This window comes from Dendropsophus ebraccatus, chromosome 14, assembly GCF_027789765.1.
Source record: "Dendropsophus ebraccatus isolate aDenEbr1 chromosome 14, aDenEbr1.pat, whole genome shotgun sequence".
In the NCBI taxonomy this organism is placed as follows: Eukaryota; Metazoa; Chordata; class Amphibia; order Anura; family Hylidae; genus Dendropsophus; species Dendropsophus ebraccatus.
In genome coordinates this window covers 10391440-10404331 of record NC_091467.1, presented here as the reverse complement: position 1 = coordinate 10404331, position 12892 = coordinate 10391440, and the positions used below count along the sequence as shown (strand labels likewise).

The 12892-nt window shown below is 41.9% G+C and overlaps 1 protein-coding gene across 1 annotated transcript in view; it reads left to right on the top strand.

Annotated features, from left to right (window-relative positions):
• Positions 1 to 10805, top strand: part of LOC138772802 (agouti-signaling protein-like) — a 40795-nt gene extending 29990 nt beyond the window's left edge. Inside the window, exons 2-4 of the mRNA XM_069953497.1 lie at positions 3323 to 3472; positions 3549 to 3610; positions 10557 to 10805. Coding sequence (XP_069809598.1) covers positions 3325 to 3472; positions 3549 to 3610; positions 10557 to 10724 — 378 coding nt within the window. The 5' untranslated portion in view covers positions 3323 to 3324 and the 3' untranslated portion in view covers positions 10725 to 10805. The remainder of the gene's footprint in view (positions 1 to 3322; positions 3473 to 3548; positions 3611 to 10556) is intronic.
• Positions 10806 to 12892: the final 2087 nt, after the last annotated feature.

Sequence of the window (12892 nt, the reverse complement as noted above, 5' to 3'; positions counted from 1 at the left end):
TAGAGCTTTATCCAAGTTCAGCAGCCGCCACTAATCAAATGCCGAACGTTCTGGTTTGGATGGACTCGGACTCGAACCCGGTTCGCTCATCTCTAATCACAAGCCTTGTAAATACTGAGTAGGATGGAATGAGAGATGTCTGATCACACACAGCCCCTCTAGGTGACTACAGTGGGTCTCACTAATGCTAATAAATGTCCAATCAATGGGAATCCTGACACTGGGACCCTCACTGGCCTCAACAGGTGCTGGAGGTGTCTCCTTCCTCCCATGCCCGGAATTCTCCTTAAAGTAAAGGTTTATTTGAAGCATGAGATAGATAGATAGATAGATAGATAGATAGATAGATAGATAGATAGATAGATAGGAGATAGATAGATAGATAGATATCAGCAGAAAGTCCGCGGCACACAAAAGTATAAGTGAAAAGTTAAACGTGGTTTATTTCATAATGCAGCAATCCAGACGCAACGTTTCGGTGATTACATATCACCATTTTCAAGCGTATCAAGTGAAACATTCAAAAGACATATATAGTGAAGTAAGTAAACATGATTGGTGTACAATAATTGTCAAACAGAAAACAACTGTGTTAGATATATTCTTATTGGTAGAAAAGAATCTTCACCGCCCAGTGTGGGCGTAAAAGTCCGTGTTGGTGATTTTAGGTCACATGGGCTTCATAGCCATTGTGATAGGTGAATAGTCCGTGTAAGTCCGTGTATCACCAAAGTGTAGTGAAGAAAAGTGTGACCTCTTGAAAAGGTGACATTCCATCACATAATCAGGAACATTCATAAGTATATATTGAAAATTAAGAATAAGGTTAAGTAGCTTTCGGATCCGGGCTCACCACTTCTCCTACGGGATGTCTGTAAGATCGCGCATGCGTGGTACATCGGCCTCCCTCGCGTCCTGTGTTGTCATAGAGACTGGAGCCGGGAGCGCATAATGGAGTGTCACTGCAGTAGTTACAAAGAGGCTATCTATTTGTCACACGGCCCCAGGACTGCACGGTCCAATTAAGGATCGTAAAGGTCCCCCGCCACCTTGGAATCAAATACCAGCCCTGTGAGGGGCAGCATTACCTTCCTTGGAGCGAGGCCAGTAACACGGACCTCTCCAGGTCCATTCAGGGAAACGCATCTCCACCGCATCGTGTGACTATCTCCTTCCAAAGTTGTTGCTCCACAGGATGTCCGAGAGGAGGTAAGTGGAAGACATTCAGAGTGGATTAATGTGGTGAGTCCTTATCCTCCAGCGCACATCAAGATCTGTAATATACAAGGTATATAGGTAAGAAATCATAATATTGTACACATGTTTCACATAGTTGGAATATTCGGCGTAAGAAGTAGGGAAAAAAATTATAATGGGCAAGTGGATAGAAGATCACTTCAACATACTGTTACTGATTTTATATTCCACATTCAGTCCCTGTGGGGTTAAAGCCCCTAGTCTGTAAATCCATTCCAGTTCTCTCTTTTTTAGTAGCATCAGTCTGTCACCCCCATATTTTAATGGTGGTACTCTGTCAATAATCATAACCTTTAGGTCGCCTTCCGTGTGTTTCATCTCAATACAGTGTTTAGACACAGGTAAGTCCATTCGTCCCTTTCTGACTGAGTATCTATGTTGCCCAAACCGTGTCCGTAGATTAATGCTGCCCCTCACAGGGCTGGTATTTGATTCCAAGGTGGCGGGGGACCTTTACGATCCTTAATTGGACCGTGCAGTCCTGGGGCCGTGTGACAAATAGATAGCCTCTTTGTAACTACTGCAGTGACACTCCATTATGCGCTCCCGGCTCCAGTCTCTATGACAACACAGGACGCGAGGGAGGCCGATGTACCACGCATGCGCGATCTTACAGACATCCCGTAGGAGAAGTGGTGAGCCCGGATCCGAAAGCTACTTAACCTTATTCTTAATTTTCAATATATACTTATGAATGTTCCTGATTATGTGATGGAATGTCACCTTTTCAAGAGGTCACACTTTTCTTCACTACACTTTGGTGATACACGGACTTACACGGACTATTCACCTATCACAATGGCTATGAAGCCCATGTGACCTAAAATCACCAACACGGACTTTTACGCCCACACTGGGCGGTGAAGATTCTTTTCTACCAATAAGAATATATCTAACACAGTTGTTTTCTGTTTGACAATTATTGTACACCAATCATGTTTACTTACTTCACTATATATGTCTTTTGAATGTTTCACTTGATACGCTTGAAAATGGTGATATGTAATCACCGAAACGTTGCGTCTGGATTGCTGCATTATGAAATAAACCACGTTTAACTTTTCACTTATACTTTTGTGTGCCGCGGACTTTCTGCTGATATTTAAATCGGTCCTTGGTCAGGACTTGGACCGCAGGCACCTGCAATCCCACAGCAGTGCTGCTCTTTATCTTTTTTTGCTAGATAGATAGATAGATAGGAGATAGATAGATAGATAGATAGATAGATAGATAGATAGATAGATAGATAGGAGATAGATAGATAGATAGATAGATAGATAGATAGATAGATAGATAGATAGATAGGAGATAGATAGGAGATAGATAGGAGATAGATAGATAGGAGATAGATAGGAGATAGATAGATAGGAGATAGATAGGAGATAGATAGGAGATAGATAGATAGATAGAAGATAGATGATAAATGAAAAGTTTCTTGTTTCCATGGTTTTATACAAAGTAAACAGTCAATGTTATACAGCAGATTGTTGATTTAATAAAAGTGAACATTACACAGCAAAACCAAGCAGAAGCTGCTGAACACTGAATGTATGGTATATAGAGACGACCTGGCCCGGAGCGCCCTCCAATGGTGAAATAAGTGCAGACGAACTACAAATAACTATAGCTTAGTATAGACCATATGTATCATTTTCTATAAGCCCAGTTATACAGTATAGATGGGGGGGGTGACACAGCAAAACATACATACAGACAAACATACAGCAAAACATACATACAGACAAACCTACAGCAAAACATACAGACAAACATACAGACATACTGCAAAAAACATTGCCTGTAGTGCACCAGTAATCCATATCCTTTTTTTGTGGATCTGCAAAAAAAATTGAAAGGTAATTAAATTAAGGTGACCCGGATTTTTTGTGGACGTTACGGATCTGCAAATACGGACATATTTACGAAATGTGTGAACGTCCCCTAAGAGGAGAGGGAGGGAAACATTATATTGCAGTCTACGGGGAATTAGCTGTGGCTGCACACACAGTCCAGAGTTTAGTATGGCTGTAAGGATAATGAATATGCTGATTATGTGTCTCCGCAGACATGGAAAGAATCTTCCTTTTCCTTCTTCTTCTTGCCTGGCTGATGGTTCTCGTTCAGTCGCACATTGTTATCGAGGAGACGCCAGATAGAACCAACAGTGCAGGGGTCTCCCGTCTCTCCGAGCTTCTCCCGCCCATTTCCATCGTAGGTCAGTAAGACAATACAATCATAGTAAGACTGGACCGCCATGACCGGCATCACAATGTTTTATTACATTCACACAGATCTGACAAAGGCGTCAAGAAGAGTGAGCCGGCTGGACGCGGAGAAGAATAAACTAGCCAAGGTATCACTTCCTTCTGGGGGAAGAAAACGTATTTTTTTTGTTCTATATTTGACTGAAGTGATAAGTGTTGAGCGGAGCTGTCACGCCGTTCGGGTTCCTTAGGGCGGCATCCATCTTCTACAGCCGCTGCTATTCAAATGTCGAATGTTAAGGTGCAGAGAATGTTGCCAAACCCGAACAGTGTGCCAGGTCTGCTCAGCATTACTGCTAGGTAGAGGAGCACACTTACTGTACGTTTGGGCTGGCAAAACTCCGGAACATTAGGTATTTGATTACCGGTGGCTGGAGAAGGTGGATACAGCCCCAGCGATGCCTGGAAAACATAGATACAGCCTAAGGCTATACAGTATATACCTTCTACAGCCATCAGGAGTCAGATGCCTTGTATTAGGGGTATGGTGAACCCAAACTTACTGTAAATTCACTCATCTTTACTAATAGGTGCAAAAATTCCAAATATATTGCAATGAGATAGTTCTTTGTGCAGTGCACATCTATCTATCTATCTATCTATCTCCTATCTATCTATCTATCTATCTCCTATCTATCTATCTCCTATCTATCTCCTATCTATCTCCCATCTATCTATCTATCTCCTATCTATCTCCTATCTATCTATCTCCTATCTATCTATCTCCTATCTATCTCCTATCTATCTATCTATCTATCTATCTATCTATCTCCTATCTATCTATCTATCTATCATCTATCTATCTATCTATCTATCTATCTATCTCCTATCTATCTATCTCCTATCTATCTCCTATCTATCTCCTATCTATCTATCTATCTATCTATCTATCTATCTCCTATCTATCTATCTATCTATCTATCTATCATCTATCTATCTATCTATCTATCTATCTATCTATCTCCTATCTATCTATCTCCTATCTATCTATCTATATATATATCTATCTATCTATCTTCTATCTATCTATCTCCTATCTATCTATCTATCTATCTATCTCCTATCTATCTATCTATCTATTTATTTATCATCTATCTATCTATCTGTCTATCTATCTATTTATCCATCTATCTCCTATCTATCTATCTATCTATCTATCTATCTATCTATATATCTATCTATCTATCTTCTATCTATCTATCTCCTATCTATCTATCTATCTATCTATCTGTCTATCTATCTATTTATCCATCTATCTTCTATCTATCTATCTATCTATCTATCTATCTATCTATCATCTATATATCTCCTATCTATCTATCTATCTATCTATCTATCTATCTATCTATCTATCATCTATCTATCTATCTATCTATCTATCTATCTATCTATCTCCTATCTATCTCCTATCTATCTATCTATCTATCTACCTATCTATCTATCTATCTATCTATCTCCTATCTATCTCCTATCTATCTATCTATCTATCTATCTATCTATCTATCTATCTCCTATCTATCTATCTCCTATCTATCTATTTATCTATCTATCTCCTATCTATCTATAATCTATCTATCTATCTATCTATCTATCTATCTCCTATCTATCTCCTATCTATCTATCTTCTATCTATCTATCTCCTATCTATCTATCTATCTATCTATCTATCTATCTATCTATCTATCTATCATCTATCTCCTTAAACGATTTTTGTGACAGGTACACTTTAATCTTTCTCTCTCCCAACAGGATGTAGTAGCAGCTAACGTCTATATCCCTCACAAAGGTTAGACAAATTTTGCAGCTCATTTCCTCAAAGCTTTGGAAACTTTCTTAAAGGGCCCTATGGAGGATGGTCTGGATATCTGGATACATCTACAGGTAGGTCCTCCTTGTTTGTCAGGGTGGTTCATAGAGTAAAGCGACATGTTACACATCTTCTCCTCGTAGACCTGTGGCAAATCCATATGGTAAAAATTTCACTTTCTTATTCCTGCCAAGTTCTACCCTAGCTTATAGTCCTTTCTCAATAAATCACCTGGGCGGGTATTGCACCCATCCTTTTATATCACAGCAACAATGGAAAATTACCTGCTTCTAAGCTTCTTGTGTCATAGCTTGGCTTTGTATTAGCCCCCTTCCAGAGTATGGTGCAGGTATAGTACAATTATAGTGAACATAACAAAGGCACATTACATACCAAATAAAGTTCAATAGTACAACACAAGTGTGCACAACAGCACAACACAGAGCTGTTAAACCTTGAAAGTACAATAAAGTGAGATGGTGAAGAGATCATCCAATATAGAGAATGTCCATGATCAAAGGTACCCTTCCTACAATTTATTTCCCATTCCAGCAGAATAATTGGGGGATCTAGCCAAACTGTTAGTCAAATGTTCCACCTTAGAATCATCCGACAAGGGGACCCAGTCCCCAGACTTATATGGAGAGCTTTGTAAATCCAGGCCGGACCTCCAGTATCTTACCTAGTGTTGCATGGACTTGCCAAAATCTTTGGGTTCTCCGAACCTAAACACTCGGTATTTGACTACCAGTGGCTGCAGAAGGTGGATGCCACCCTAAGGCTGCTAGCCTATGGCTTGTGCTGTATCTATATTTTCCAGGACTCCCTAAGGCTGCATCCAACTTCTTTAGCCACTGGGAGTCCAATGCCGAATAATTGGGTTGAGAGAATGCTGACGAACCTGAACATTTAGCAAGTTTGCTTAAAACAACAGCAAACTAACTCCAAGATGGTTAGGATTAACAGATTAGAATAGAAGGTTACGATAAGATATACTCTATAGTGGAGTATTAGAACATTGACCTGAAGGTCCACCACTTTGCCTAAGAGGTGTGAATACTATTGTGCATTTCCTTTCTTCCCAGAATTCCCAGTGGAGCAGGAATGCCCTGTAAGTCTCCACACGTCTTTATTACGGACTCTACTTAAGAAGAATTACTATCCCCTTGACCCACAACTGAATAGGGACACCAACCTTCATTTCCTGGGCCAGGATGGAACTGAAGTGTCATTTTTCAATAACTGATTGCCATTAAAAAATTGGGACCTCATGCAACTGGTGTAAGGCACAAAGTTTCCTCCCTACAAGCTCTCCTTAAAGGGGTACTCCAGGCCAGGGGGTATTTTTAAGGATCGCCGGGGAGGGGGTGGAATTTGAAGCCGGAGGTCACTTACCTCCCCTGTTCCAGCGCCGGTTCCCGACTCGCGCTGCCCGGTACTCCCGTCCCGCGGCCGCTTCCTGGTCAGAGCTGCTGCATAAGACGTGATGTCTCAAGGCAGCTCTGCCAATCAGCGGCTATAGCGTGGTCCCGCCTTGGCCGCTGAATGGCAGAGCTGCCTTGAGACGTCATGGGACAGGAGTACTGGGCGGCGTGATCCGGACACTGGCGCTGGAACGGGGGTGGTAAGTGACCTCCAACTTCACTTTCCACCCCTTGTCACCACTCCTTGAGGTCTCACAAGGAAGTCTTCAGTGGCAGTAGACCCATAGGGGGAGATTTATCAAACATGGTGTAAAGTGAAACTGGCTCAGTTGCCCCTAGCAACCAATCAGATTCCACCTCTCATTTTCCAAAGAGTCTGTGAGGAATGAAAGGTGGAATCTGATTGGTTGCTAGGGGCAACTGAGCCAGTGTCACTTTACACCATGTTGGATAAATCTCCCCCATAGAGTTAGCTGGTTCCTAGATAGACCTTCAAGTCTCTTCTTCCTTGCTTAGACCTTTATAGACCTTTATAGTTTTGGGACTGGAATTTTCGGACTCTGGGTCTCTCCTCTAGACCAAGCTCAGTCATTCCTATTCAATAGCCCTCGTTTCCAGAGGTAATGTAATGCTCACTGATTTTAGGAATCTCCAGACCTCACCAGGCCATTTTATACATTTTGTACTTTACGACCTTTAGCTTCATGTCTTTGCATGCAAACATTTCATCAAGTGTCGCTGCTCTATGGGCTGCTCCTGGGAACACAGAGGACCTCGCCCTCACTTCTTTTATCTCTTCTTGGGAAGATGAGCTGCAGAAGACCCTATTCCTGGATGAACGGAATAAGCCATTTGTCTTAAAGGGGGTTATCCAGTATTAGAAAAACATGTCTGCCTTCTTACACAAACAGCGCTACTCTTGTCTCCAGTTTGGGTGTGGTTTTGCAATTAAAAGTGTTATCCAGGTTAGAAAAGGCACAGCTACTTTCTTGAAAAAACAGCACCACCCCCTATCCTTGGATTGTGTGTGGTATTGCAATTCAACTTTATTCACTTCAATGAACTCAAACTGGGGACAAGGAGGTAATGTTTCTGGAACAAAGTGGTCATGTTTTTCTAACCCTTGATATCCTCTTTATTGAAAACTTTATTGAAAATGAGTTGAAAACCCAATCCAAACTGGAGACAAGAGTGGTGCTGTTTCTGGAAGAAAGTGTCTGTCACAAGTTTGGCCAGGGAAGCTACGGGTTGAACACAGATGGTGAACCCTGAACTTGTCCCCACCCACTGTCCCTGCCTACTTGTCTCGGACAGCCGTGGGTGACTGCAGGCAACTGGGCGACAGTCCCTAAACTGTGGTAATGTGAAACACAAAGCTAGGACAAGACTACCACACACAAGCATAGTAAAACCAATTAAGCAATGTGGTACAAAAGCAAGATCCAAATAGCAAGGTCAAACGTACAATAAGCCAAAGTCAGGTTACCAGGTAAAGCAGACAGAGAGTAAAATACAGGGGATACACTAGCATGCTTTACAAAAAAGGGCTAATAGCTAGCATAGAGAATAGGGCAGTGAAACACTTTATAGGAGGTAAGTGACCAGGTTCGGGAACCGATTGGACCAGACATGATCAGACTCGAGCATGGTCCAGTTGTGCTCATCTCTTCTTTTAGATAGACACTGACAGCACACAGCAAAGGGTGAGCAGAAAGATCAGATGTCAATCACCTAAGCAAAGCTAAAATTATTTTCTTAATTTGTTTTCCCTAAGACCCATTGGCATCACAACATATGGGAGTATTATCGCCCCTGTGAGCCCCTGGGATGAAGCAATATTTAATGAATCAATTTAACCAAAACTTTAATCCCCTCCTCCAGGAAGTATAAATGAGCCCCGCCTCTCCAATACATGAGTCTAATAACAAAAATACAACAGAAGAAGGGAGGGAGACTTGTGATGCCAATGGGTGTCAGGGAAAACAAATTAACATAATAATTTTAGCTTCCCTTACATCCCATTGGCATCACAACATATGGGGAATTAGCAAGAAGAGCTGACCTGCCAAAGGCAGTTTCAGCAGAAAAAAACTGATTCAAGCCTATAGTGCTTCACAAATGTAGATAAGGATGACCAGGTAGCAGCCTGGCAAATGCTCTTCAGTGGCACGGAAGATCGTTCTGCCCAACTAGAGGCAATGGCTCTGGTAGAATGTGCTTTAGTAAATTCAGGTGGCGGCAGTCCAGCAGCAGTATAACACAAAGCAATTGCGTCACAAATCCACCTGGAGATGGATGGTTTGGAGGACCCACTGTGTTCAAATAGATTCTAATAGTTTCGGAAACATCCAGTAACGAAAGATTGCGAAGAAAAAAAAATGTATTGGGGAGGCAGGGCTCTTTTATACTTCCTAGAGGAGGGGATTAAAGTTTTGGTTAAATTGATTCATTAAATATTCCTTCATCCCAGGGGCTCGCCAGGGCAATAATACCCCTATATGTTGTGATGTCAATGGGACGTAAGGGAATCAGAGGTTCACTGTTAAGTGGCCAGAAAAAATTAACAAGGAAGGGGTGGGTGTAGGAAGAAATCAATCACCAGAGCAGAAGAAGTAGAGCTGTATTAGACAAGTGCAAATAACTCAAATACAAAACAAGGCTAAGGTTGCAGTCTCGACAGTACATCATGAGCCAAGGACCGTGCCAAGGTCTGGACAAAGGCCATGTTTTTAAGCCTGGATAATCCCTTTAAACCATAAATCTTATGAGTAAGATTTAGGAGTAAAACTACAGAGTACTAACCCTGACTTCTTCACCAATGCTCTGTTATATGCTTAAGATGTAGAAAAACCAAGGGCAAGCTTTTATATATGTTTATTGGGAGTTGTGGAAGACATTGCCTCCATGTTCCTGGCTATATATTGCCAGGTATACTCTTCCAGTGTGTCTCTCTATGCACCAGGTAGATGTTATGTATGTCTCTGGCAATGGCACCTTGAGAATCTTTTCTCAAGAAGCTTTCTTTCAAAATCCACTTAGGACTGGTTGGATATTCTGTGTGAACTATATACTGCAGGTCTGTTGGCCCAAGACTATTCTCTTTATTTTATTTTCTTTCACGGTGGCCCCTAAATTGGAACCCACTGTGAGTGAAACTGGAGCATGCTCAAGTCCGATCATTCAGCATTTGATTACCAGTGTCCGAAGAAGTTGGATGCAGCCCTAGGGAGTCTTGAAAAACATGGACATAGACATAGGCTGTATCCATGTTTTCCAGGACTCCCTAGGGCGGCATCCAACTTTTTTAGACACAGGTAAATCAAATGCCAAACAACTGGACTTGAGCATGCTCCAGTTGCGCTCATCTCTACCTTTCAGATTTACTGTGTTGAACCACAAAATATTAAAGGAGAAGTCCGTCAGATTCTAAAATTTGGCAGCCGACAGGGTCAGGGGGGAAATTCACATGACAAGTACTAACTTGCTTCTACAAATCCCGAAAGAATGACATAGTGGGCACTCCACACCAGCAATGGCGTCCCCAGTAGCAACGGGGGGCCCCCGGATGGTCACAATTCACAGGTGGTGCTCAGCCGTCAGTAGTGAATACAGTCCATGTACAGTAGAGTAACAGCAGCGGCACTCACCAATATGTGATCATGGGTTGCTTTATTTTCAGGTCAGGTGCAGCCAGACTTCATACCAATGGAAAAGTTGTGTAAAAATATCGTAAATGGAAATATATCTCAGGACATAAATGTCAATAACTATAACGTCGTCTCATTTTCATACTTTATATTGCAGAGGAAACGCCAAACTAAAAAGAAATTACATTCACCACCTGTGAACTGTGTGCCCCTTCTATCCAGCTGTCGGCCTCCCGTGCCCCCCTGCTGTGAGCCCTGCGCCATATGTCACTGCCACGTCTTCCAGACTGTTTGCTACTACAAAATGGCCAACCCCAAGTGCTGAGCTCCAATGCTGAAGGACAGTGCACACAGAGATGTTGTGTGCTCCTCCTGGATAAGACCTCCAATATGGTGATATGGAAAGCGGCGGTGCTCTATGTCCACCAATGTATCCCACACAGAAGCCCCTGTATTCCTATTATTTCACATACGGTTATTTATTAGACTGCTGAGTAACATACATTTACATCTTTACATCTACTATGTTCTTATATTGTATTGAAAAGACCTAAACCTTGAGGCTAGGTTCACACTATGTAACTGTGCAGCTGTATTTTTTATGCGGCTGTAAATGTGCGGATGAAACTACGGCCGTGGGAAAAAATAGACATGCGGCTGAAAACATACGGTCATTTACTTGGAAATCTGGTTCAACTAAAAATAACAAATAAAATCTTAAGAAAGTGATGCAAACACCTCTGGATGCATCTGGGAAAGCAGGGAAACAGTTTACATGAATCGCTATTACCGGGGTTTGCGATCCTCTGCACTAATGTCGATGTCTCTCATGGTTAATATATTGAATTAATAAAACACATTTTCGTTGTAATAAAGTCCCTTTCATTGTTCAATAATTTAATTTAAACGATTCCATCATTTTGCAATTAAATATACTGTTAAAATAAATATATATATAAATAAATGTATATTTATATATATATTTATTTTTTGACAGAATATTTAATTGCACAATGATGGATTCGTTAGAATTAAATTATTGACCAACGAAACTGAATTTATTTAAACGAAAATGTGTTTTATTAATTAAATATTAATTAGTACAGGAAGCTCCAGTAAGCCGTTAATTCATATTGCCGGCAATAGAGCTTTCTGTACTAATCATCACTTTATAGTAATTAAAACATCAAATGTTTCTTCTAATTATGTTATCACAATAGCATTATTAGAAGAAACATTTAGAATTATATGTGCGCTCAGCTGATTGGCTGATCGGCTCAGCGCACATATAATTAGTGGGTCTGCAGTGCAGTGACTTCATTGTGCTGCGGACCAGCGAAGAGACAACATCGGGGTGTCCCCAGCACTGCACCCCTCCCAGCAAGGAAGGGGGGTCACTTAACCCCTTCCTTGCTGGGATGGGTGCAGTCTGACATCAGTCTGGCCCCCAAGGGGTTAAGGGGGATGCAATACATCCTCCCTTAACCCCTTGGGGGCCAGACTGTAAGCAGCGATCTGTAAAGATGCTGCATACTGTAAGGAGCACAACACCGCTCACAATGATGGGTGTTGTGCTCCTGTTTGTGTGTTTTTTGTGTGTTTCTCCCTTTTTGTTTTTCAGATATCGGTATCCTGGGGATTACGTTGGATTCCGTGGACTACGTCGATGACCAGCGGTTGTTTGTTGTTTTTTTTTTTATAAAATGGTCAATGAGGGGTGTGGGGGTGTTTTTATTTGAATTAAAAAAAAATTTAACTTGTGTCTTGTCTTTATTTCTTTACTTTATAGACTTAGTAATGGATTCCATCTATTAGACGGCTTCCACTACTAAGTTGGGGCCTAGTGTTAGCTGGTATAAAATGGCTAACACTAACCCCCCATTATTACCCCAGTACCCAATGCCACCAGGGGTACTGGGAAGAGCCGGGTGCCAGTGGTCCCGGAGCGTCAAAATTGTCGCTCCTGGATCGGGCGGCAGCAGGCTGGTAAGATTTAGGCTGGGGAGGGCCTAAACCAATGGCTCTTCCCACCCTGGTGTTACCAGGCTGCTGTCGTTTGGTTTTTAACCCGGCTGGTTATAAAAATAGGGGGGACCCTATGCGGTTTTTTTTTTAATAAATAAATAAATAATTAAAAAAAAACGCATAAGGTCCCCCCTATTTTTATAACCAGCCGGGTTAAAAACCAAACGACAGATATCTGATATCAGATACCGATATCTGAAAAACAAAACGGGAGAAACACACAAAAAACACACAAACAGGAGCACAACACCCATCATTGTGAGCGGTGTTGTGCACCTTACAGTATGCAGCATCTTTACAGATCGCTGCTTACAGTCTGGCCCCCAAGGGGTTAAGGGAGGATGTATTGTATCCCTCTTAACCCCTTGGGGGCCAGACTGATGTCAGACTGCACCCATCCCAGCAAGGAAGGGGTTAAGTGACCCCCCTTCCTTGCTGGGAGGGGTGCAGTGCAGGGGAGGGGGTGGG